At 48.3% G+C, this 26416-nt stretch overlaps 1 protein-coding gene across 2 annotated transcripts in view; it reads right to left on the bottom strand.

The window, feature by feature from the left end:
- Positions 1–25667, bottom strand: part of STAU1 (staufen double-stranded RNA binding protein 1) — a 69572-nt gene extending 43905 nt beyond the window's left edge. Inside the window, exons 1-5 of one of the 2 annotated variants that reach the window (XM_075350647.1) lie at positions 25476–25667; positions 15924–16178; positions 14050–14174; positions 13132–13200; positions 6826–6982 (exon numbers count right to left, since the gene is read on the bottom strand). In XM_075350647.1, the coding sequence (XP_075206762.1) occupies positions 6826–6982; positions 13132–13200; positions 14050–14174; positions 15924–16128 (556 nt within the window). In that variant the 5' untranslated portion in view covers positions 16129–16178; positions 25476–25667. The remainder of the gene's footprint in view (positions 1–6825; positions 6983–13131; positions 13201–14049; positions 14175–15923; positions 16179–25475) is intronic. The other variant, XM_075350648.1, reaches the window with a different exon arrangement.
- Positions 25668–26416: the final 749 nt, after the last annotated feature.

The raw sequence follows: 26416 nt of genomic DNA, 5'->3' as shown, positions 1-26416 counted from the left end.
TGTGCTGCCTGCTGCAGTTGATACAATCTACCAGTGCTCGGAATGCTGAGCAGTGTATAACCCCACCCACACCACTGATTGGCAGCTTGCTGCCTATGCACAGTGTACACAGCTGTCAATCAGTGATGGGGCTATGTTTATGCAGAGCTCACGACTCTGGAGGACTACATGGCAGGAACTTTACAAGTCCTCTACTGATAAAATCAGTTTTATCAGCAGGAGATTATCAAAACTAAAACTGGCAGCCCAGTAAGTGGTACATCACTGGAATTGGTCTTTGCCCCTACATTATGCTGTACTCCGATTGAGCAACAAGAACCTGGTGACAGACTCCCTTTAAATGCATGCATTGAGAACCAAGAATCACTTTTGCTATTGTGCTTCAATGAAAAATTCCCACATTGTAGCTATTACAGGCTCTTTATGGTGCAGCACATTCCACTTTGACATGGTCTATGGGCATAAATCACAAAAAGACATAAAAGATTGCAAATTCTCCTGTCAGACAAACAGAATGATCCCACTGGAGGATTCTAAGTGATCTCATTCAGCAGCCTGCAATAGTCTGCATGATACGGAGGCTATAAAAGGTAAATGGGTGCAAAACTTTTAATGAAATCCAATTGCAAAAAATAATTTTAGCCCTAAATACATGCAACTAAGGAAAAAAGAGAATTTTGTTTACTTACCGTAAATTCTTTTTCTTATAGTTCCGACATGGGAGACCCAGACCATGGGTGTATAGCTTCTGCCTCCGGAGGACACACAAAGTACTACACTAAAAAGTGTAGCTCCTCCCTCCTAGCATATACACCCCCTGGATGACCAAATCTAGCCAGTTTAGTGCAAAAGCTGAAGGAGGACATCCACCCACAAGTAGAGACAGAGCAAAACCCGGAACAACCGGAACCTCTGACTACAACAACAGCCGGTGAAAACACACGGAACAAGAAAACTGCCAACAGGCAACAGGGAGGGTGCTGGGTCTCCCATGTCGGAACTATAAGAAAAAGAATTTACGGTAAGTAAACAAAATTCTCTTTTTCTTCATCGTTCCTTATGGGAGACCCAGACCATGGGACGTTCCAAAGCAGTCCATGGGTGGGAATAAACAGAAAACTGAGAAGTAGGCGAAACCTAACTTCACAAATGGGCGACAGCCGCCTGAAGGATGCGTCTGCCCAAGCTCGCATCTGCCGAAGCATGAGCATGCACTTGGTAGTGCTTCGAAAAGGTATGCAGACTGGACCAAGTGGCAGCCTGACAGACCTGCTGAGCCGTAGCCTGGTGCCTGAAAGCCCAAGAGGCACCGACAGCTCTGGTCGAGTGTGCCTTGATCCCTGGCGGGGAAGGCACTTGAGAACACTGGTAGGCATTGGAAATGGCCAACCTAATCCAGCGAGCCAGGGTCGGCTTAGAAGCCGAGAGGCCCTTACGCTGACCAGTGGTCAGCACAAAGAAAGAGGTGCACCGCCTAAGAGCAGCGGTGCGAGACACATAGATCCGGAGCGCCCGCACCAGATCCAGAGTATGCAACGCTTTTTCAAAGCGATGAACAGGAGCCAGACAAAAGGAAGGCAGGGAAATATCCTGGTTAAGGTGGAAAGGAGATACCACCTTAGGAAGAAAGTCCGGAGACGGACGAAGAACCACCTTATCTTGGTGAAAAAACAAAAAAGGTGACTCAGAGGAGAGCGCAGCCAAATCAGAGACTCTCCTGAGGGAAGTTATGGCCACTAGAAAGACCACTTTCTGTGAAAGAAGAGACAAAGAAACCTCCCTAAGTGGCTCAAAAGGGGGTTTCTGCAAGGCCGTGAGGACCAGATTAAGGTCCCAGGGATCCAGAGGTCGCCGGTAAGGCGGAATGATGTGAGATGCGCCCTGCATGAAGGTGCGCACCTGAGCCAGCCGGGCGATACGCCGCTGGAACAACACTGACAGGGCCGAGACCTGTCCCTTGAGAGAATTGAGGGATAGTCCTAGCCGCAGACCAGACTGTAGGAAGGACAGAAGGGTCGGCAGGGCAAAAGGCCAAGGGGCGTGGCCGGAAGAACGACACCAGGACAGGAAAATTCTCCAAGTCCTGTGGTAAATCTTTGCCGAGGAAGACTTCCGAGCCTGAGTCATAGTGGAGATGACTTCGGGAGGAATGCCGGAAGCCGTCAGGATCCAGGACTCAAGAGCCACGCCGTCAATCTGAGAGCCGCAGAATTCTGGCGGAAAAACGGACCTTGTGAGAGAAGGTCTGGACGGTCCGGGAGATGCCACGGCACCTCTATGGACAGATGGAGCAGGTCTGGGTACCAAGCTCGCCTGGGCCAGTCCGGAGCAATGAGGATGACCCGACGGCCCTCCATTCTGATCTTGCGCAGGACTCTGGGCAAGAGAGCTAGAGGGGGAAACACGTAAGACAGACGGAACTGGGACCAATCCTGAACCAGCGCATCCGCTGCAAAGGCCTGAGGATCGTGGGAGCGAGCCACGTAAACCGGGACCTTGTTGTTGTGCCGGGATGCCATTAGATCCACTTCCGGAGTTCCCCACTTGCGGTAGATCGACCGGAACACTGCCAGATGCAGAGCCCACTCGCCGTTGTCCACGGTTTGACGGCTGAGATAATCTGCCTCCCAGTTTTCTACGCCTGGGATGTGGACTGCGGATATGGTGGACTTGGAGTCCTCCGTCCACTGCAGGATGCGTTGAACCTCCAACATTGCCAGGCGGCTGCGAGTCCCGCCCTGGTGATTGATGTAGGCAACTGCTGTCGCGTTGTCTGACTGGACTCGAATGTGCTTGCCCGCCAACAGATGGTGAAAGGCTACGAGAGCTAAGAGCACAGCTCTGATTTCTAGCACATTGATCGAGAGGGCTGATTCGGACGGAGTCCAAGTGCCCTGTGCTCGGTGGTGGAGAAATACTGCTCCCCAGCCGGTTAGACTGGCATCCGTGGTGAGGATCACCCAGGACGGGGCCAGAAAGGAGCGTCCCTGAGACAGAGAGAGGGGCCGAAGCCACCACTGAAGAGAGCTCCTGGTCTGTGGCGACAGAGCCACCAACCTGTGCAAGGAAGAAGGCCGCTTGTCCCAACAGCGGAGAATGTCCAGCTGCAGAGGACGCAGATGGAACTGGGCAAAGGGAACCGCTTCCATTGACGCCACCATCTGACCCAGCACCTGCATGAGGTGCCTGATGGAATGACGGCGGGGCCTCAACAGAGAGCGCACCGCCAGATGGAGGGACTGCTGTTTGACTAAGGGCAGCTTGACAAGTGCCAGCAGAGTCTCGAATTGCATCCCCAGGTACGTGAGTTCTTGGGTCGGGGTCAAAGTGGACTTGGGCAGATTGACAAGCCACCCGAATTGGACAAGAGTGGCGAGAGTGAGCGAGACACTCCGCTGACAGTCTGCGCTGGATGAAGCCTTGACAAGAAGGTCGTCCAGGTAAGGAGTCACTGCCAACCCCTTAAGGTGCAGAACCGCAACCACTGCTGCCATGACCTTGGTAAATACTCGAGGGGCCGTGGCTAACCCGAAGGGGAGAGTCACGAATTGGAAATGTTCCTCTCCGACTGCAAAACGTAGCCAACGCTGGAGTGAAACTGCAATTGGCACATGCAGATAGGCATCTCTGATGTCGATGGATGCCAGGAAATCTCCTTGGGTCATTGAGGCAATGACTGATCGCAGAGACTCCATGCGAAAGTGCCGCACCTGAACATGCTTGTTGAGAAGCTTGAGATCCAGGATGGGCCGGAAGGAACTGTCCTTTTTGGGGACCAGGAAGAGATTTGAGTAAAAACCTCTGAACCGTTCCCTGGCGGGAACCGGTACAATCACTCCGCTGGCCTGCAAGGATGCCACGGCCTGAGAGAAGGCGGCGGCCTTGGAGCAGGGGGGAGTTGACAGAAAAAATCTGTTTGGCGGGCTGGAAGAGAATTCTATCCTGTAGCCGTGGGAGAGGATATCCCGCACCCACTGATCGGAGACGTGTTGAAACCACACGTCGCCAAAGTGGGAGAGCCTGCCACCGACCAAGGACGTTGCCGGCTCGGCCAGATAGTCAAGAGGAGGCTGCCTTGGTGGCAGCACCTCCTGCGGTCTTTTGTGGACGCGGCTTCTTGCGCCAGGAGGGCTTCTGGTCCTTGGCTGAGTTAGTGGACGAGGCCGAGGGCTTAGCGGATGACCAGTTGGAGGAACGAAAGGAACGAAACCTCGACTGGTTCCTGCCCTGGACAGGTTTTGGTCTGCGGCAAGGAAGTACTCTTCCCGCCAGTAGCCTCCTTAATTATTTCATCCAGTTGTTCACCGAACAGCCTGGACCCAGCAAATGGGAGCCCAGCAAGGTACTTCTTTGAGGAAGCATCTGCCCTCCACTGTCGAAGCCACAAGATCCTGCGGATAGCGAGGGAATTAGCGGAGGCCACCGCAGTGCGGTGAGAGGCCTCCAGCATGGCAGACATGGCGTAGGCTGAAAAGGCTGAAGCCTGGGAAGTTAAGGCAACCAATTCAGGCAGAGAGTCCATAGTGAGGGAATGCATCTCCTCTAGGGAAGCAGAGATGGCTTTGAGAGCCCACACTGCTGCAAAGGATGGGAAGAACGAGGCCCCTGCCGCCTCATATACAGACTTGGCCAGGAGGTCAACCTGGCGGTCAGTGGGATCCTTAAGTGAGGTGCCATCAGCCACAGATACAACTGTCCGGGCTGAGAGTCTAGACACCGGAGGGTCTACCTTTGGTGAGTGAGCCCACTCCTTGACCACCTCTGGTGGAAAAGGATAACGGTCGTCAGAACCACGCTTTGGAAAGCGTTTGTCAGGACAGGCTCTGGGCTTGGACACAGTGGCTTGAAAACTGGAGTGGTTAAAGAACACACTACTTGTTCTCTTAGGCAAGGTAAACTGGTGCTTTTCTGCCAGAGAGGGTTGCTCCTCTGATGCTGGCGGATTGAGGTCCAGTACAGAATTAATGGACGCAATCAAGTCACTCACATCTGCGTCACCCTCGGTCAGATCAATGGGGCACATGGAGGTAGCGTCCGAGCCCCCAGTAAAGACATCCTCCTCGTCCTGCGGGTCGACTCGTGAATCGGAGTCGCGGGACGAGGAAGGAGAGGGGTCCCTGCGTCTCCTCTTAGGAGGACGGGGTCTGGAAGCAGATGAAGAATCCTCTGTGAGCTCTGCAGAGCGAGCCGAAGCAGCAGAGGCACCCTGAGAAGGGGGCTGATGCATGCTCAGCAGAGTCCGGGACAGCTGTCCCATGGAGTCGGCGAAGGACTTGGAGATAGATTTAGAAAACACTTCAACCCAAGCCGGGGGTTCAGCCACCGAGGCCGGAGCAGCCGGAAGGACCACTGGGGAGACTCCAGGCTGAGGCACCACCATGTTAGAGCAGGCAGCACAATGAGGGTATGTGCTCGGTTCAGGCAGTACGAGCTTACATGCAGTGCATATTGAGTACAGCCTTGCTCCTAGTGTGAGACATGCTGCTGAGGTGGAGGCTCTGCAGTAAAGAATACACTCCTTCAGAATGACCCCCAGAGAGTGTATAATAAAGTCCACAACCAGAGGTTGTGGCTTACCAGACCGTTTTATGTGCCCTCCGGATTCCACAGCTCGGACCCCCAGACAGATTGCAGAGATGCAGCAGCCAGCGCCGATCAGTGTGAGAACGCTGATAAAATGGCGCTGGAGTGAGGAGGGGGGGGCGAGACATAGCCCAAGAGCGGGAACCGGAGGGCCAAGGGGATATACAGGGGAGGGAAACATCTCCTCAGAGTCGAGTGTCTTCCCCTGAGCTGAACGGCTGGTGGGCGGCGCCGCACTGTCCCTCTGCATGACTGACATGCAGGGGCAGTGAAAACGAAACTAGGCCGCAGCCGAAGCCGGGGCCTAAATTTTAGAACGCGGCCGGCGCTCAGGCACCGTCGGCGCGGTTCTCTGGTGAAAACCGGAGAACCGGCCGGAAATGTCACAAATAGTACAAAACACACTCTCCCCAACATTAAAGTACAAGGGAGCCCCCTGACAATAACGTCTCAATACTTAGCTTATGAGACGCAGGGCCAGGTCCCTGAGGGATGAGTGCTCCGTCCGGCAGGGTCCTGAAAGGGCTGCGGATGGAGACCGGTCTCCTGCAAAGCAGTGAGAACCGGGTTGGCTCCCACTTCAAGCCAGAGCCCGAGGGATGGCGAAGGAGCGCGGCATGTAAGGCTCCAGCCTTGAAATCAACCTTAACAACACCGCCGACACAGTGGGGTGAGAAGGGACATGCCGGGAGTCCAGGCTTGGACCCGCTTTTCTTCAAACTCTTTAAAATCAAAAATCAGATGAGAATGCATGTGTGGATGTGTGCCTCCTGAACACAAAGCATTGAACTGGCTAGATTTGGTCATCCAAGGGGTGTATATGCTACGAGGGAGGAGCTACACTTTTTAGTGTAGTACTTTGTGTGTCCTCCGGAGGCAGAAGCTATACACCCATGGTCTGGGTCTCCCATAAGGAACGATGAAGAAAAACAATCATACATGTAGGTGGACAACCCCTTTAAGGATTTTTTTCACAACAGGTTTTCAGACACAAGGTAAGGTAAAAATGCTTTGATGATTTGTGGTCAGTGGCTGCAGGGCAAGCATCACTATGATCAATGACAAATGGCGAATTACTTACAGATTTATGGACCAAGCCATCCCCCGGAAGAATGGCTACAGTCCCTGTGGGTCCGAGGAGCACCCTCTACACCACCCTCCTCAATAATAAGTGTAGGACTCGGGGGTCCAACACACCCCACTGTACATGTTTGCAGGCCCTGGAAGGTTGTAAACGTGTACCTGGATTTTTTCCCTCACCGCGAGAAGGTCGAGCTGTTGGCTTAGGATATTTTGTCCCCTCCAAGGCTTTGGCGGCGGCGGCGTGCTGGGCTTTTTTAATACTTGTCCCTTCAGCCTCCCAGTACTGGTCCCCAAGAGTGAGCTGCACGGTGAACATCTGCAGAAATAGAAGAACAAAAGCCACCACAGAGCGGACATGAGAGGCGAAGGCGATAAAGGACATAGGGGAGGGGGAATATAGAAAACTGTCAAGTCATCGGCCATAACTGCTCATCATCTGGATATCTTGTGTTACCAGCTTCACTCCCTACTCACATCAACAAAATACGGAGAGCACCTGTCACCTGAAAAGTCTAAAGGGGAAACATCAAATCTTGCTGGAGATGGGTCTTCATGCATAATTGCGCTGTGCTGACCTCCATCATGTTCATATACATGGCCAAAAGTATATGTCCACAACACCTCCTGCCCCTCTCAGACGGTGGGGGCCACTACTATATTTGAGGATAAATGAGCAGGTCTTGGGCACTTTGACAAAGCTCTAATATCTGGCGCAGGGAAAATTTGCAGTGGGAATTTGAGTAATGAGGCCATGGCTCTGGTATCGGGGGTGGAGTTGACGTTTGGACTCTGGATACGGAGTGCACTGACAATAGGGAGACGTTTGGGGTGCCCGGCGTCTGAAAGGTAGGGGGTGGCAGATGACTAGAAACAGTAGGGCTAGTAGAAGTTTGCCATGAGGTTCATCCATTCTTTAGGTTTTCCTTAATTTCAGCTGAATAGAAAGGCAAAAGACCGTTCCCCCAAACTGCTTCCACAAAGTGAGAGGCTCCAAGTTGTCAAAGTATCTGCAAGCCTAAAGGACCAACCATGAAGACCGTCCGTCTGTACCATCGTCCCTGGTAGTCACAGCGTGCATGTCACTTCTCAGCCATGTTGTTTCCAGTCAGAAGTGAGTGTTGAACCTAAAGATGTAGCATTCTTTACCCCTATGGGGTTCGTTTTTTTGATGTTTCGCCTGTGCTCTATTGCCTTTCGCTTTAAAGAGTAACTAAACCTTTTACCCTTCTAACAACTGCAGGCTGTACTGGAACGTCCTAAGCCATCAAGGTGTAATCACCTGCGGCTGCCTGCAGCCGGTGGTGATCCCTGCACGTCTGATTTGTACAACAGACACATGTGCCTTGCAGGCGCAGGTGGATCCACGATCCACCCAAGCCTGTTAACCCCTTAAATCACACTGTGAAAATGGGACAGCGCGATTTAAATGCCTTCCGTGATAAACGTGCACTTACCCGGCTCCATCGGCGGCACTGTGACGTGATCACGGTGAGCCGATGGTGGCCAGGGTAGCACAGGGTCATATGATGACTCCTGTAGCTCACATGACTCACTTCCTGTAACAGCCGAACGAGTGCTGCTAGTAACAAGAGGTGAGAATTTCTGGTGATTTGAGCTGTGATCAACAGAAATGCACAAGTGATCAGACTGCTGATCCTTATAGTCCCCTAGGGGGACTAGTAAAATAATAATAAAAAAAAGTTTTAAAATATTTTAAAAAAATAAAACCTGAAAAGCTCAAATCCCGCCCCTTTCAGCCCATTGAAAATGAAAGATAAAAGAAGGGAATTTTGTTTACTTACCGTAAATTCCTTTTCTTCTAGCTCCTATTGGGAGACCCAGACAATTGGGTGTATAGCTTCTGCCTCCGGAGGCCACACAAAGTATTACACTTTAAAAAGTGTAACCCCTCCCCTCTGCCTATACACCCTCCCGTGCATCACGGGCTCCTCAGTTTTGGTGCAAAAGCAGGAAGGAGGAAACTTATAAATGGTCTAAGGTAAATTCAATCCGAAGGATGTTCGGAGAACTGAAAACCATGAACCAAAAGAAACGATTCAACATGAACAACATGTGTACACAAAAGAACAAACAGCCCGAAGGGAACAGGGGCGGGTGCTGGGTCTCCCAATAGGAGCTAGAAGAAAAGGAATTTACGGTAAGTAAACAAAATTCCCTTCTTCTTTGTCGCTCCATTGGGAGACCCAGACAATTGGGACGTCCAAAAGCAGTCCCTGGGTGGGTAAAAGAAAACCTCAATAAAAAGAGCCGAAACGAGTCGGAGGACGAGAGCTGAACTCTATCCTGTAACCGTGAGACAGAATGTCTCTCACCCATCGGTCTTGGACATGTGGCCACCAGGCGTCGCAAAAGCGGGAGAGCCTGCCACCGACCGAGGATGCGGTTTGGGGAGGCCGAAAGTCATGAGGAGCCGCCTTGGAGGCAGTGCCTCCGGCGGTTTTTTGGGGACGTGACTTAGACCGCCACGCATAAGAGTTCCTCTGGCCCTTCTCTGGCCTGTTGGACGAGGAGGATTGGGACTTGGCTGAGGGCCGAAAGGACCGAAACCTCGATTGTATTTTCCGTTGCTGAGGTCTCTTCGGTTTGAACTGGGGTAAGGACGAGTCCTTTCCCTTGGATTCCTTAATAATTTCATCCAATCGCTCGCCAAACAATCGGTCGCCAGAAAACGGCAAACCGGTTAAGAACTTCTTGGAAGCAGAGTCTGCCTTCCATTCGCGTAGCCACATGGCCCTGCGGACTGCCACCGAATTAGCGGATGCTACCGCTGTACGGCTAGCAGAGTCCAGGACGGCGTTCATGGCGTAGGACGAAAAAGCCGACGCCTGAGAAGTCAGACGCAAGTTGCGGAGCAGAGGTACGTGTGACCGCATTAATCTCAGACAGACAAGCTGAGATAGCTTGGAGTGCCCACACGGCTGCAAAAGCCGGGGCAAAAGACGCGCCCGTGGCCTCATAGATGGATTTCACCAGGAGCTCTATCTGCCTGTCAGTGGCATCCTTGAGCGATGAGCCATCTGCAACTGATACTACAGATCTAGCCGCCAGTCTAGAGACTGGAGGATCCACCTTGGGACATTGAGCCCAACCCTTAACTACGTCAGAGGGGAAGGGGTAACGTGTGTCATTAAGGCGCTTAGTAAAGCGCTTGTCCGGAAATGCTCTGTGCTTCTGGACAGCATCTCTGAAGTTAGAGTGATCGAAAAACGCACTCCGTGTACGTTTGGGAAACCTAAACTGGTGTTTCTCCTGCTGCGAAGCCGACTCCTCTATAGGTGGAGTTGGGGGAGAAAGATCTAGCACCTGGTTGATGGACGCTATAAGGTCATTTACTATGGCGTCCCCTTCAGGTGTATCAAGATTGAGAGCAACGTCAGGGTCAGAGCCCTGAGCTGCGACGTCCGCCTCATCCTCCAGAGAGTCCTTGAGCTGAGACCCCGAGCAGCGTGAGGAAGTCGGGGAAGATTCCCAGCGAGCCCGCTTAGCCGGTCTGGGACTGTGGTCCATGCCGGAGTCCTCCACGTGAGACCTAGGGGCCACCCCGGGAGCACGCTGCGGCGCAGACCGAGAGGGGCCTGGAGGCGATGATCCAACAGTGCCCGGGGCCTGTGTAAGGACCGATCTGGACTGCAAGGCTTCTAGTAGCTTGGCAGACCATTTGTCCATAGACTGAGCCATGGATTGTGAAAGTGACTCAGAGAGTTTCTCAGCAAAAACTGCAAACTCTGTCCCTGCCACCTGGACAGGGGAAGCAGACGGGTCTGCCTGAGCCGAGGGTCCCACTAGTGCCCGAGGCTCCGGCTGAGCAAGTGCAACAGGGGCCGAACATTGCTCACAGTGAGGGTAGGTGGAACCTGCAGGTAACATAGCCGCACAAGAGGTACAGGTTGCAAAATAACCCTTTGCCTTAGCGCCCTTGCTCCTTGTGGACGACATGCTGTTGTCTCCTAGGAGAGTGATCACTGAGGGTATATAGCCAAAAGCAAAACAACTCGGCCGAACAGAGAAAATATATACAAATATATATATATATATATATATATATATATATATATATATATATATATATATATATATATATATATATATATATATATATATATATATATATATACATACATACATACATACATACATACTTCGGCACCCTAGGGGGACCAGCACCGGATGACCGGTGTGGCTTACCGACCGCCCAAAGCGGTGTGTGTCCACCAGATTCCCTACCTTGGGTCTCCCAGAGCTGCAGAGCTCGTTCCTGAAATCCTCCACCGGCAGAATGTGTTGTAAAAATGGCTGCCGGAGCTCTCAGGGGAGGAGGGAGCCGTGGGCGGCGACTAGTAAAGTGCGGGAATCTGGTGCCCCACAGTGATCAGTGAGGGGGGGGGAGGAAACCTAAAGTATGCTCCAGCCCTCACTGCCGACGTCAGGTCGACCGTCCCGCCCTTACCCCTGACTGGCAGGCCCGGGGGCGGGAGTTATGGTACTAGGCCGCATGAAGCCGGGGACTAAATTTAATACCGCGGCCGACAAACAGGCGCGGTCGGCGCGGAAGTCCCGGTCGTCACAAAACCAGCAGCAGCTGCAGCGTCTGTGAAACGAGCGCTCCATGCACCGTCCCCATGGGGACACAGAGTACCTTTAGATGCAGGGCCCTGTCCCTGATGATACAAGTCTCCTGTCCGGCAGATTCCCACAGGGGCTGCGGAGGGAGCCCGGTCCCAGTGAATGGATGACCGGTTAGGATCCCACTTCTCCCAGAGCCTCTAAGGGATGGTGAAGGAAAACCGCATGTGGCTCCAGCCTCTGTACCCGCAATGGGTACCTCAACCTTAACAGCACCGCCGACTTAGTGGGGTGAGGAGTGAGCATGCCGGGGGACCTGTGGGGGCCCTCTTTTCTTCCAACCGATAAAATCAGCAGCTGCTGCTGACTAAAATGGGAGCATGAGTGGATGTGTGCCTCCTTCCACACAAAGCATAAAACTGAGGAGCCCGTGATGCACGGGAGGGTGTATAGGCAGAGGGGAGGGGTTACACTTTTTAAAGTGTAATACTTTGTGTGGCCTCCGGAGGCAGAAGCTATACACCCAATTGTCTGGGTCTCCCAATGGAGCGACAAAGAAAAATACACACATTTGGTATCGCCACGTTTAGAAATGCTTGCTCGATTAAAATATAAAATTCAATTAATCTGAACGGTAAACAGCGTAGTGGCAAAAAAAATTCCAAACGTCAAAATTATGTTTTTTGCCGCAAATTTTGAGCAAAATTCGATAACAGGTGATCAAAACGTAGGATTTGTGCAAAATGGAACCGTTAAAAACGTCAGGTTGAGATGCAAAAAATAAGCTGTCACGGAGCCTTGAATCTTGAAAAATAAACGCTATGGGTCACGGAAAATGGCGCAAAAAGTGTGCCACTTTTTGGGACAAACTTCTGATTTTTTTAACCCCTTAGATAAAAGAAAACCTAATCACGTTTGGTGTCTACGAACTTGTACTGACTTGAGGCATCACTTCGCAAAATCAGTTTTACCATATAGTGAACACTGAATTAAATATCCCAAAAACAAAAAAAAACAAACACACTTTTTTGCAATTTTTCAACTCTTGTAATTTTTTTTGCCACTTTCCAGTACACTATATGGTAGAACTTATGGTTCCATTTAAAAGTACAACTCGTCCCGCAAAAAACAAGCCCTTATATGGCAAGATTGACGGAAAAATAAAAACGTTATAACCCTCAGAAGAAGGGGAGCAAAAACTTTCATTGTTTTAATACCAAGCAGGTCAGTGGGTGTTCTGGTCCTGAACCCCCTCATCGATCGCTCAATGCTCCCTCACCACCCTCCTACAGTTGCGCAGTTCAGGAAACATCAATTTGCTGAGCATAAACACAGCGGGGTATGGATTCAATAGGAAGCAGAAGCTCTGTAGTCCAAGCCTTCTATAAACTCCGTACTTCCGGGCTGTGCGCGCTAAGGAAATGTTCTCCCGTTTCCTGAGCTGACCACCTCTTGGGGGGAAGCTTATCGAATAGTGGGGTTTCGTGGATCACCTCCGATCTGCTTGTTATTATAAGAACAAAATGTGATAAAGAGAATAAAACATTTGGAAGGTTTAGTGACTCTCTAAAGCTTGGCTATTGGGCTGTGCGCACGCTTTGTGTATACACATTTTTCTCCTGGATATTGCAGGGACGGCCCATGGGACCATACTGACAAGGATGTGACATTACCAGGCTCTACTGCAGCTAAGGGCCAGAAGAGGGCAGATATTTTTGGCCATGAATATATTGGTCAGGATGCCACACATCATCGCCCGCCCCATAGGGAGCTTCATAAATGTCAATACATTCAGATTCTTGGAAAGAGAGGAGGGGAGTCACAGCCCAAAACAGCAGAGAACGTTTCATCAGAAGACAGGCAAAGGAGCGGAATACCCACTTGTTTTGGGCGATCTTCTCCCACTCTCTCAAGAAGACTGTAATCTTGCCAGCGTCCTAGTGGGATGACCTGAGGAGTGGGAGACAAGAGGCTCCTTAATATAAACCTTAGGTAACAAAGTAGAGATCAGCAACAATACATAGGCCGGGCCACTAACCATCTGCCAAATCGGCACAGAATTCCCTCCTCACCTCCCTGATCCCCACTTATTACATATGTACGAACACGACGTGCACCAGTTATATCTGGTCTCAATTGTACTGACTGTGGATCACTTTCCTACTACATCCTCCCAGGACACAGGTGTGCCGATCATTGATTAACCGTGTCCAGGGGACTCAATATACCTACCAAGGAGAAGTGTCACCCTGAATCACATGCACTGGAGCCTGAATATGGGGTGGGGTCTCATCTATCAGGGAACAGAAAAAAGTAAAACTCCATAGAAAATTATTAGAGATCCTCCAGCCGTGCAGGATTCAGGCTACTGTACCCGAAGTAGGTCCCATCACTTGACTTATGATTGGGAAGACCCCCACAATTCCAGAGAATGATTTAGCAGCAATTCTGGTCATCCAGAGGGCTGCGTATCCTGGAACAGTTGGAGGGGATTACCCCTTTTTTTGTCGGAAGGATTAACCAAACAATGCACACTTCCTAAATGCTCCTCCACCTTCCTACTGCAGTCTTCTCTATCCCGAGACAGTGTGTGTCCATGTATCTTATCGGGTAATCATAAGTCCCTGGATTCTGTGCTGTTGATACTGTACCAGATTACAGGCGAGACAACAGCCAATCATCTTACAGCAGCTGTAAAGACTCTGTGCTGCTGTGAGACTTACGGTGAAGCGCGAGCTGCAGAGAATCCCGGTCAAGTGTGCTACTGCATAAGACAAGGCTTGGGTAGAAGGCGCTTACCTTAGAATGAGCTGGACCCTGTTCACTGAGCAGCTTGTACTGAGGCTGAACCTTATTGTACCGGGCCAACTCATTCACCAGACACATTGGGGTTTTCTCTTTGGGGTTTGCCATGTTAGAAGACACTGGAAGACATATGAAGCAACATGTGAGGATAGCTGTGGTGAAAGTAGAGGGCTAAGATGGTGGCGGAAATAGGACAAAGAAGGTGTTGGAACAGTGGCAAGAGGGATGGCAGCAGCTGTGGAGAGATTAGGATTATAGGGGAGCAACAGCAGCAATGTAGGCGGATAGCATAGTGCGGTGGTGAAAAGGTGGGGAGGTGACCACAATGGCCGGGGTGAGAGGAAGGAGATACTGGTGGCACGGATGGTTGAAGAGCTGATGACGATGATGGGGGGTGGAAATTAAGATTTTGGGTACTTACCGTAAACTCTCTCAGAGTCTTCATTGGGGGACACAGGAAACCATGCGTGTATGCTGCTGACACTAGGCAAAAATAAGTTAGCTCCTCTTTACTAGTATACACTTATCAACTGGTGCCAAGCCGACCAGTTAGGCTGCTTTCACACTACGTTTTTTTAACATGCGTCATGAACGTTTTTTTGCTGTAAAAGTGGATCCTGTTTTTACAAAGAAAAACGCATGCAAACGCATGTGTTATTTTGCAGGATCCTGCCACTTGAAGTTTATGGGCGGGCATTGAAGTCATGTGATCGGGAGTGAGGGGAACTGAAGGTGATAGACTGTGAGCCGGCATCTGACAGCTGCAGACGCTGGTACCAAGGTAAACATCGGGTAACTAAGCGAAGTGCTTTGCTTGGATACCCGATATTTACCTTGGTTATGAGTGTCTGTAGCTGCTAGGAGCCGGGCTCCCTGCACACGTAACCAAGGTAAACATCGGGTAACTAAGCGAAGTGCTTTGCTTGGATACCCGATATTTACCTTGGTTATGAGTGTCTGTAGCTGCTAGGAGCCGGGCTCCCTGCACACGTAACCAAGGTAAACATCGGGTAACTAAGCGAAGCGCTTTGCTTGGTTACCCGATATTTACCTTGGTTACGAGCGTCCACCGCTCTCAGGCGGGGGAGAGAGAGAGAGTGAGAGGGAGGGGGAGAGAGAGACTGATCACGCCAGGCTTGTTTCTGTGCATGCTCAGTAGAGCAAGCAGGATCCTATCAGCATGCCAGCGTTCACATGCGTTTGCGTGCAGTATAGTCAGGATCCAGCGACTTGCAGTATTTGGACGCAGCTCAAAAACACTACAAATAGCGTTTTTGAAAAGAGTTAAAAAACTGCAAGTAGCTGGATCCTCACTATAACGCATGCAAACGTAAGTGAATGCATGTTGACGCGAGTCCATTGCAAAGGCATTGAAATGAAAACGCATTTTCACTGGATCCATTTTTGCGTTAAAAAAGCGTTCATGACGCATGTTAAAAAGACGTAGTGTGAAAGCAGCCTTAGTGTGAAAGCAATACAAGAAGCAACCTGAATAATAAACAGACTAGCCCAACAATGTATTCAAGAAGGGCAGCTGCTGTGTCCCAGAATGAAGGCTCCGAGAAAAACTCCACAGTGAGTACCCAAACTCTTTTCTATATCACTTCATTAGGTGACACAGGAAACCAAAGGACGTCCTAAAGCAGTCCCAAAGGATGGGAAGAGAAGGACTACAAAATAGAAGAACAGAGGAGATATTCTCAGGACAAAAATTGGCCACTGTAAGATTGCAAAACCATTCTGCCTGAGCCCAAACCACCGAGTGGCAGCAGCATACACTCATGGTTTCCTGTGTCCCCCAATGAAGCGATAGAGAAAAGGAGTTAATATGAGAGAGTGATGGAAGACCCCGAGAGCCGTGGACTCACCTGCAGCGGCACTGCCGGATGTGACGGAGGGTGGTGGTAAAGCAGAGTTGTGGTGTAGTCTCCCTGCATGTTCCGTGGGCAGTGGGTTGGCAGTGGGGAGGATGCTCAGACTCTGGTGGATGGGTGAGTGCTGGTTCTGGTTCAGGAGTTGGCTCCCTGAGTGGGCGGCAGGAGGATTCTGAACTTGAGACATATTGGCTTCCATCAGAGGCTCCGGGTGTGAGTGTGTAGTGCAGGGTTAGAGCTGAAGGATTACTGCAGAGAGGAAACCGAGAACAGTCAGCAGCACCGTCCAGGGCAAAACCAACACTTTTCAGTATACAAATCCCTCCTGAAGTATTCTGTGCTGGTGCACACATTCTTATCGCTGATGTTCGGATTCCCCGATTTTCTATACCTCTTCTTGCTGTCAAGCAAATTTGATGACATTGATAGGCCCAATTCCGGCCCTGTGCACACTGCTGAGTGCTTGTGACAATGCATCAGTGAAGCACAATGATTCGTGCTGCCGAGTTTAAGACGGATATTCACGGTCTTCCAGGGTAACCTACTTTCACAGAAATCGCTGAGCAAAACGGATCCGCTGCATAACTGATACAAACCAAGTAGAAGCACCCCTCCGATTACTACGGGGTTCGTCTGAGTTATGTGTCAGGTTTTAGAAAGGAAGAAGCCGTTCTGCACGAGAAGCTTTCTCTATCATTCTAAAAACTGGGAAAAGAATTTGGTGCCCGGTGATTAGACATGAAAAGGTGCAAACGCCCATTATGTACATCTACTGTACATGTGCAGAGGTTCATTTTGCTTATATGGCGCCATCATATTCCACAGCGCTGTATAGACTTCATCACTGTCCCCATTGGGGCTCAGTTTCTATATTCCCTATCAGTATGGTTTGCAGAGAGTGGGAGAAAACCCATGCAAACATGGAGAGAACATGCAGATCTCCTTGGTGGGATTAGACCTCTTCAGTGCAACCCAATATCGATACACACCTATAGAGAGATGGCGGGTGTCTGGCAAATGCAACTCAAAATGTGCTAAAAATATCTAAAATCTAAATATATACATGAAAAATGAATCATATGGCAAAAGGCAACATCACACAAGGGAAACAAAGGGGGAAAAAATGAAAAAGAACAAATGGTAAAAAGATGGAGGTGTACAGGGGGTTTGAATACATACATGGAGGTGTCAATGGGGAAACGGACCATAAATTTCACAAGGAATCTATGGATGTAAGAAATACAGAATCAAGACAAAATGTGTGCGGAGCACAGAGAATATGGTGTCAACCAGGAATCGGGGACAGAAAGCGATCAGAGAAGGAAGACACGTAGATAGTGTAAGACAGCAGCGGAACACCGGGCTACATTGTGTCCTGCCACAGGGGAGGTGGGGGTGTTAGAGGAGATGGTCCACACCTGCAGCTGATAATGGGAAGAACAGGACAAAGAAATTACAACATCATAGTGATCTGGGAAGGTGGAAAGTCATATGGACAGCATGATAATACACTGGTGCTATATAACCAGGCAATGATGTGGAGTAAATAGAACAGGACAAACTGAAGAAAGACCCCAAGAAGAAGGTCTGTTCCCTCTGGGATGGCGCAGTCGACACTCCTCAACATATTAAAATTGTGCTTACATTTTTTCATCCTTTGTATAACATCTTGTTTCATTCAGTGGAGTATGAGTGCCACGTGCAGAAATCCCATCAGTAACCGCCTTCATTGCTATCAATTTGTTCTGAATGCACTTGGGCAAATCATCAAGATCCTCTACTGGCAGCTCCTTTTGCAGTTGCAGACCAAATACACTGCCAGCTTGATATTACATTGATTTAGTGGTGGAAAGGTGGTGCGGCCATTTCTCCAAAGTGTGCCAAGAGCACAACGCAACGTCAGGCTGCATCTTGTATGTACTACTGTGAGTTTTCTTGCGTGCTCCAATCGTGCTACTATGACCTGAAGAGTTGCCGAACTTGTCTCACATCAAACACATCTGGGACGTCATTGGTTGACAATTACAAAAAGGAGGTGCCAGCATATGATCTTGATGATTTGCCCAAGGGCATTCATCATGGTGGAACATCCCTCAGAATGACCATTAATGACCTCATTTTTAGGATGGTTATTGTGCTGATGTGTCCCCGTGGCAGGACAACACACGACCCAGTGTTACACGTACAATTCGCTGCTTACACTACTTATGGGTCCTCCATCTCTGATCACTTTCTGCCCTAATCCCGGTTGACACCGCAGCAGTTGGCGATATTCTTTGTGCTCCGCACACATTTCGCACCCGTTCCATATTACATCCTGGTGTCACTTCTACTATAGATTTCTTCTTGTGATAGTTACAGTCAGTTTTCCCTGTTGACCCCTCCATCTATGTACTGATGCCCTCCGTACAATGACATCTATATACGGTTTGGTCCCTCCGATTCTTCCCTGTATATCTCCCCTGGGTGATGTCTCCTCTTCGTCACGACTCATTTTAATGTAGATTTTAATAGTTCTAATAAAGACAGATATTTTTTAGTGAATGTTACAATGCGATTGCCAGACACTTGGTCTCTCTGTAGGTGGACATTGCAAAGGCCAACACAAAACGGACCCCATAGTCACTGGGACTCCTCTGCTTCCGTTCTCTAAAGGAAACGGACACAAGAACTCAGCGGGAGATCGCCTGCCCTGATCATTTGTAACTGATTATATCATTCACAGACTGTAAAGATCCTAAAAACTGTCAGGAAAGAAACAAGATCTACACAATAAGAGCGGTTCATGGAGATCAATGGAAACTGCAAATGGAAAGCCAGGGAAAAATAAAGGAGCAGAATTATGGGGTACATAGTAATGATGGATCGTTATTCTTACTAGTGTAAGAAGGGGTTATCATTTGGTACATTCATTACTGATGGATCGTGATTCCTACTGGTGTAGGAGGGGGTTATTATTGAGGTACACATTACTGATGGATTGTTATTTCTATTGGTGTAAATGGGGAGGGTTATTGGGGTACATTCATTACTGATGGATCGTTATTCCTACTAGGGTAAGAGGGGGTTGTTGTGGTTACACATTAGTAATGGATTGTTACTTCCACTGGTGTAAGAGGGGATGGTTATTAGGGTACATTCATTATTGATGGATCGTTATTCCGACTGGTGTCAGAGACGGTTATTAGGGTACACATTACGGATGTATTGTTATTTCTACTAGTGTAAGGGGGGAGTTATTGGGGTACACATTACGGATTTATTGATATTTCTACTGGTGTAAAAGGGGGTTATTGGGGTTCACATTACTGATGGATTGTTATTTCTACTAGTGTAAGGGGGAGTTATTGGGGTACATTCATAACTGATGAATCGTTAGTCCTACTGGTGTAAGAGGGGGTTACACTTGTTACGGACGGATCATTAATACTGGGATAGAGGGGGTTATTATTGGGGTATACTTATTACTGATGGATTGATATTTCTACTAGTTTAAGGGGAAGTTATTAGGGTACATTTATTACTGATGAATCGTTAGTCCTACTGGTATAAGAGAGGGGTTACACTTGTTACTGACGGATCGTTAATACTGGGATAGAGGGGATTATTATTGGGGTATACTTATTACTGATGGATTGATATTACTACTGGTGTAAGAGGGAGTTATTATTGGGATACACATTACTGAGGGATAGTTATTCCTACAGGGGTAAAGGGTTATTATTGGGGTACACATTGTGTGAAGGAGTTGATTACCGGGGCTAAGCTCATTACTAGGGTAAGGGGCTTATTACTAGGGTAAGGGGCTTATTACTGCGCTGAGTGAAGGTCACTATTTGAACTCATTGTACAGTTTTATTCAGGTGCAGACTCACTGCTGGGCTGAGTGGAGGGGATGTACAGTAGGTTAACGGGGTGAGGGACATTATTGGGGTGCTGAATCATCTGGGGTGAGGAGTTTTTTGTGGCTACACTCATTCCTGAAGGGGCCACTACTGGGTTTAAGATCACTCCTGGGCTGAGTGGAGGTTACTATTTGGGGTACACTTTTTACTGGAGAAAGTAGCCTATCATGGAGGGTGGTCTTATCACTGGGGTGAGGGGTTATTATTGGAGATCAGACAAAATATCGCAAGTGAAAACCTCCACTCGCCCCAGAATATCATTAGTGGGAGGTGGGTGTCGGGGGGAGAGGTCTCTACTGAAGAAAAATTACATTACCAGGGTAAGAGCTATATATTGGTATATACTCATTACCGGGGGAGGAGCTATATATTGGTATATACTCATTACCGGGGGAGGAGCTATATATTGGTATATACTCATTACCAGGGGAGGAGCTATATATTGGTATACTACTCATTACCGGGGGAGGAGCTATATATTGGTATATACTCATTACCGGGGGAGGAGCTATATATTGGTATATACTCATTACCAGGGGAGGAGCTATATATTGGTATATACTCATTACCGGGGGAGGAGCTATATATTGGTATATTACTCATTACCGGGGGAACTATATATTGGTATATACTCATTACCAGGGGAGGAGCTATTAATTGGTATATACTCATTACCAGGGGAGGAGCTATTAATTGGTATATACTCATTACCAGGGGAGGAGCTATTGATTGGTATATACTCATTACCAGGGGAGGAGCTATTGATTGGTATATACTCATTACCGGGGAGGAGCTATATATTGGTATATACTCATTACCAGGGGAGGAGCTATATATTGGTATATACTCATTACCGGGGGAGGAGCTGTTGATTGGTATATACTCATTACCGGAGGAGCTATATATTGGTATATACTCATTACCGGGGGAGGAACTATATATTGGTATATACTCATTACCAGGGGAGGAGCTATTAATTGGTATATACTCATTACCAGGGGAGGAGCTATTGATTGGTATATACTCATTACCAGGGGAAAAGCTATTGATTGGTATATACTCATTACCGGGGGAGGAGCTATATATTGGTATATACTCATTACCAGGGGAGGAGCTATATATTGGTATATACTCATTACCAGGGGAGGAGCTATTAATTGGTATATACTCATTACCAGGGGAGGAGCTATTGATTGGTATATACTCATTATCGGGGGAAAAGCTATATATTGGTATATACTCATTACCAGGGGAGGAGCTATATATTGGTATATACTCATTACCAGGGGAGGAGCTATATATTGGTATATACTCATTACCAGGGGAGGAGCTATATATTGGTATATACTCATTACCAGGGGAGGAGCTATTGATTGGTATATACTCATTACCGGGGGAGGAGCTATATATTGGTATATACTCATTACCAGGGGAGGAGCTATATATTGGTATATACTCATTACCAGGGGAGGAGCTATATATTGGTATATACTCATTACCGGGGGAACTATATATTGGTATATACTCATTACCAGGGGAGGAGCTATATATTGGTATATACTCATTACCGGGGGAACTATATATTGGTATATACTCATTACCAGGGGAGGAGCTATATATTGGTATATACTCATTACCAGGGGAGGAGCTATATATTGGTATATACTCATTACCGGGGGAACTATATATTGGTATATACTCATTACCGGGGGAGGAACTATATATTGGTATATACTCATTACCGGGGGAGGAGCTATTAATTGGTATATACTCATTACCAGGAGAGGAGCTATTGATTGGTATATACTCATTACCAGGGGAGGAGCTATATATTGGTATATACTCATTACCAGGGGAGGAGCTATATATTGGTATATACTCATTACCGGGGGAACTATATATTGGTATATACTCATTACCAGGGGAGGAGCTATATATTGGTATATACTCATTACCGGGGGAACTATATATTGGTATATACTCATTACCAGGGGAGGAGCTATATATTGGTATATACTCATTACCGGGGGAGGAACTATATATTGGTATATACTCATTACCAGGGGAGGAGCTATTGATTGGTATATACTCATTACCGGGGGAGGAACTATATATTGGTATATACTCATTACCAGGGGAGGAGCTATTAATTGGTATATACTCATTACCAGGGGAGGAGCTATTGATTGGTATATACTCATTACCGGGGGAGGAGCTATATATTGGTATATACTCATTACCAGGGGAGGAGCTATATATTGGTATATACTCATTACCGGAGGAGGAGCTGTTGATTGGTATATACTCATTACCGGGGGAGGAGCTATATATTGGTATATACTCATTACCGGGGGAGGAGCTGTTGATTGGTATATACTCATTACCGGGGGGAGTAGCTATATATTGGTATATACTCATTACCGGGGGAGGAGCTATATATTGGTATATACTCATTACCAGGGGAGGAGCTATATATTGGTATATACTCATTACCAGGGGAACTATATATTGGTATATACTCATTACCAGGGGAGGAGCTATATATTGGTATATACTCATTACCAGGGGAAAAGCTATTGATTGGTATATACTCATTACCAGGGGAGGAGCTATTGATTGGTATATACTCATTACCAGGGGAGGAGCTATTGATTGGTATATACTCATTACCGGGGAGGAGCTATATATTGGTATATACTCATTACCAGGGGAGGAGCTATATATTGGTATATACTCATTACCGGGGGAGGAGCTGTTGATTGGTATATACTCATTACCGGAGGAGCTATATATTGGTATATACTCATTACCAGGGGAGGAGCTATATATTGGTATATACTCATTACCAGGGGAGGAGCTATTAATTGGTATATACTCATTACCAGGGGAGGAGCTATTAATTGGTATATACTCATTACCAGGGGAGGAGCTGTTGATTGGTATATACTCATTACCAGGGGGAGTAGCTATATATTGGTATATACTCATTACCGGGGGAGGAGCTATATATTGGTATATACTCATTACCGGGGGAGGAGCTATATATTGGTATATACTCATTACCAGGGGAGGAGCTATTGATTGGTATATACTCATTACCGGGGGAGGAGCTATATATTGGTATATACTCATTACCAGGGGAGGAGCTATATATTGGTATATACTCATTACCGGGGGAGGAACTATATATTGGTATATACTCATTACCAGGGGAGGAGCTATTAATTGTTATATACTCATTACCAGGGGAGGAGCTATTGATTGGTATATACTCATTACCAGGGGAGGAGCTATTGATTGGTATATACTCATTACCGGGGGAGGAGCTATATATTGGTATATACTCATTACCAGGGGAGGAGCTATATATTGGTATATACTCATTACCGGGGGAGTAGCTATATATTGGTATATACTCATTACCGGGGGAGGAGCTATATATTGGTATATACTCATTACCGGGGGAGTAGCTATATATTGGTATATACTCATTACCGGGGGAGGAGCTATATATTGGTATATACTCATTACCAGGGGAGGAGCTATATATTGGTATATACTCATTACCAGGGGAGGAGCTATATATTGGTATATACTCATTACCAGGGGAGGAGCTATATATTGGTATATACTCATTACCGGGGGGAGTAGCTATTGATTGGTATATACTCATTACCAGGGGAGGAGCTATTAATTGGTATATACTCATTACCGGGGGAGGAGCTATTGATTGGTATATACTCATTACCGGGGGAAAAGCTATATATTGGTATATACTCATTACCGGGGGAGGAGCTATTAATTGGTATATACTCATTACCAGGGGAGAAGCTATTAATTGGTAGATACTCATTACAAGGGGAGGAGCTATTAATTGGTATATACTCATTACAAGGGGAGGAGCTATTAATTGGTATATACTCATTACCAGGGGAGGAGCTATTGATTGGTATATACTCATTACCAGGGGCGGAGCTATTGATTGGTATATACTCATGACCGGGGGGAGAAGCTATTAATTGGGATATACTCATTACCGGGGGAGGAGCTATATATTGGAATATACTAATTAACAGGGGAGGAGCTATTAATTGATATAAACTCATTACAAGGGGAGGAGCTATATATTGGTATACACATTACCGGGGGAGGAGCTATAGATTGGTATATACTCATTTCTATTTATATTGTGAGCGGTGATGGGATGTTATGGGGGGGCTCATCGCTGGGATGTCCTGTTATTATGGGGGGGCTCATCGCTGGGATGTCTTGTTATTATGGGGGGGCTCATCGCTGGGATGTCCTGTTATTGTAGGGGGCTCATTACTGGCATCTCCTGTTATTGTGGGGGGCTCATTACTGGGACGTCCTGTTATTATGGGGGGGCGCTCATTACTGGGACGTCCTGTTATTATGGGGGGTTCATTACTGGGACGTCCTGTTATTATGGGGGGTTCATTACTGGGATGTCCTGTTATTATGGGGCTCATTAATGGCATCTCCTGTTATTGTGGGGGGCTCATTAATGGCATCTCCTGTTATTGTGAGGGGCTCATTACTGGGACGTCCTGTTATTGTGAGGGGCTCATTACTGGCATCTCTTGTTAATGTGGGGGGCTCATTACTGGGACGTCCTGTTATTATGGAGGGCTCATTACTGGGACGTCCTGTTATTATGGAGGGTTCATTACTGGGACGTCCTGTTATTATGGAGGGTTCATTACTGGGACGTCCTGTTACTATGGAGGGTTCATTACTGGGACGTCCTGTTACTATGGGGGGCTCATTAATGGGACGTCCTGTTACTATGGGGGGCTCATTACTGGGACGTCCTGTTATTATGGAGGGTTCATTACTGGGACGTCCTGTTATTATGGAGGGTTCATTACTGGGACGTCCTGTTATTATGGGGAGCTCATTACTGGGACATCCTGTTATTATGGGGGGCTCATTACTGGACGTCCTGTTATTATGGAGGGCTCATTATTGGGACGTCCTGTTATTATGGGGGGCTCATTACTGGGACGTCCTGTTATGGGGGGCTCATTACTGGGATGTCCTGTTATTATGGGGGCTCATTACTGGGATGTCCTGTTATTTTGAGGAGCTCATTACTGGGATGTCCTGTTATTATGGGGGGGCTTATTACTGGGACGTCCTGTTATTATGGGGGGCTCATTACTGGGATGTCCTGTTATTATGGGGGGCTCATTACTGGGACGTCCTGTTATGGGGGGCTCATTACTGGGATGTCCTGTTATTATGGGGGCTCATTACTGGGATGTCCTGTTATTTTGAGGAGCTTATTACTGGGACGTCCTGTTATTATGGGGGGCTCATTACTGGGACGTCCTGTTATTATGGGGGGCTCATTATTGGGATGTCCTGTTATTATGGGGGGCTCATTATTGGGATGTCCTGTTATTATGGGGGGCTCATCACTGGGATCAGATATAAATCACTGGGGGGCTAATGGAGGATGAGGACTGGGTGTTGTACATCGGGCGAATCCACGGGGATCCCCGCACACAGATGTCAGGGCTCCAGGGTAGTCACGGCCTATCTAGTAAAGGCGCAGCCTCGGTGTTTCCTGGTGGGCGCTGCCGGCGGAGGTGAGGGGGAGTCCGGGCTGGGGGCTCACCTTCTCTCGCTGACCGTCCCGCTGTGTCCAGGCCCTGCGCTGGGGGACGCTCTCTAATCCATACAGGGCGGGGGAGGGGTCGGTACCGGGAGACCGGGGAGGAGACACGGACACGGCAAACACTAAAGAGAAAGAGGAGCCGGCGGGGCTACCGGAAGTGACGTCACCCGGCTCTGCGGCGGCGGAGAGGCGGGGAGTCCACAGCCGGTCATGAGAGATTACCCCGCCCACATATGAGCCCCGCCCACCCCGCTCATACCGCGCTGTAAGGCCCCATTCACACGTCAGTTTAAAAGTAAACCCATTAACGCAAGTGTGGCATGTTCGTTTCCACCATCCGTGTGGCCAGGGGTGGAATTCAGCCGGTTCCTGCGGCTCAGGGGAATCCGTTGTTGAAATTACCTTCGGTTCTCCGAAACCGTAAAAAAAAGGTGCCCAACTCCCGGGACCTCATGTCCCCCAATTCCTGGGATCACATGTAACTCATCCTGTGGCCTCATGTCCCCCAATTCCCGGGACCTCATGTCAACCATCCTGGGATGTCATGTCCCCCAATTCCTTGGCCCTGATATCCTCCAATTCCCGGGACCTCATGTCCCCCAATTCCTGGGATCACATGTAACTCATCCTGTGGCCTCATGTCCCCCAATTCCCGGGACCTCATGTCAACCATCCTGGGATGTCATGTCCCCCAATTCCTTGGCCCTGATATCCTCCAATTCCCGGGACCTTATGTCCCCCAATTCCCGGGACCTCATGTCCCCCATTTCCCAGGATCTTATGTCCCCAATTCCTGGGACCTCATGTCCCCAAAATTTTTGGGCCTTCATATTGTCCAATTCCTGGGACCTCATGTACCCGAATTCTGGGGACTTTCATGTAACCCATCCTAGAACCTCATGTCCCCCAATTCCTGGGACCTCATGTACCCCAATTCCCGG

This window comes from Anomaloglossus baeobatrachus, chromosome 5, assembly GCF_048569485.1.
Source record: "Anomaloglossus baeobatrachus isolate aAnoBae1 chromosome 5, aAnoBae1.hap1, whole genome shotgun sequence".
Classification (NCBI taxonomy): domain Eukaryota; kingdom Metazoa; phylum Chordata; class Amphibia; order Anura; family Aromobatidae; genus Anomaloglossus; species Anomaloglossus baeobatrachus.
This window is presented reverse-complemented; position numbering and strand designations above follow the sequence as displayed.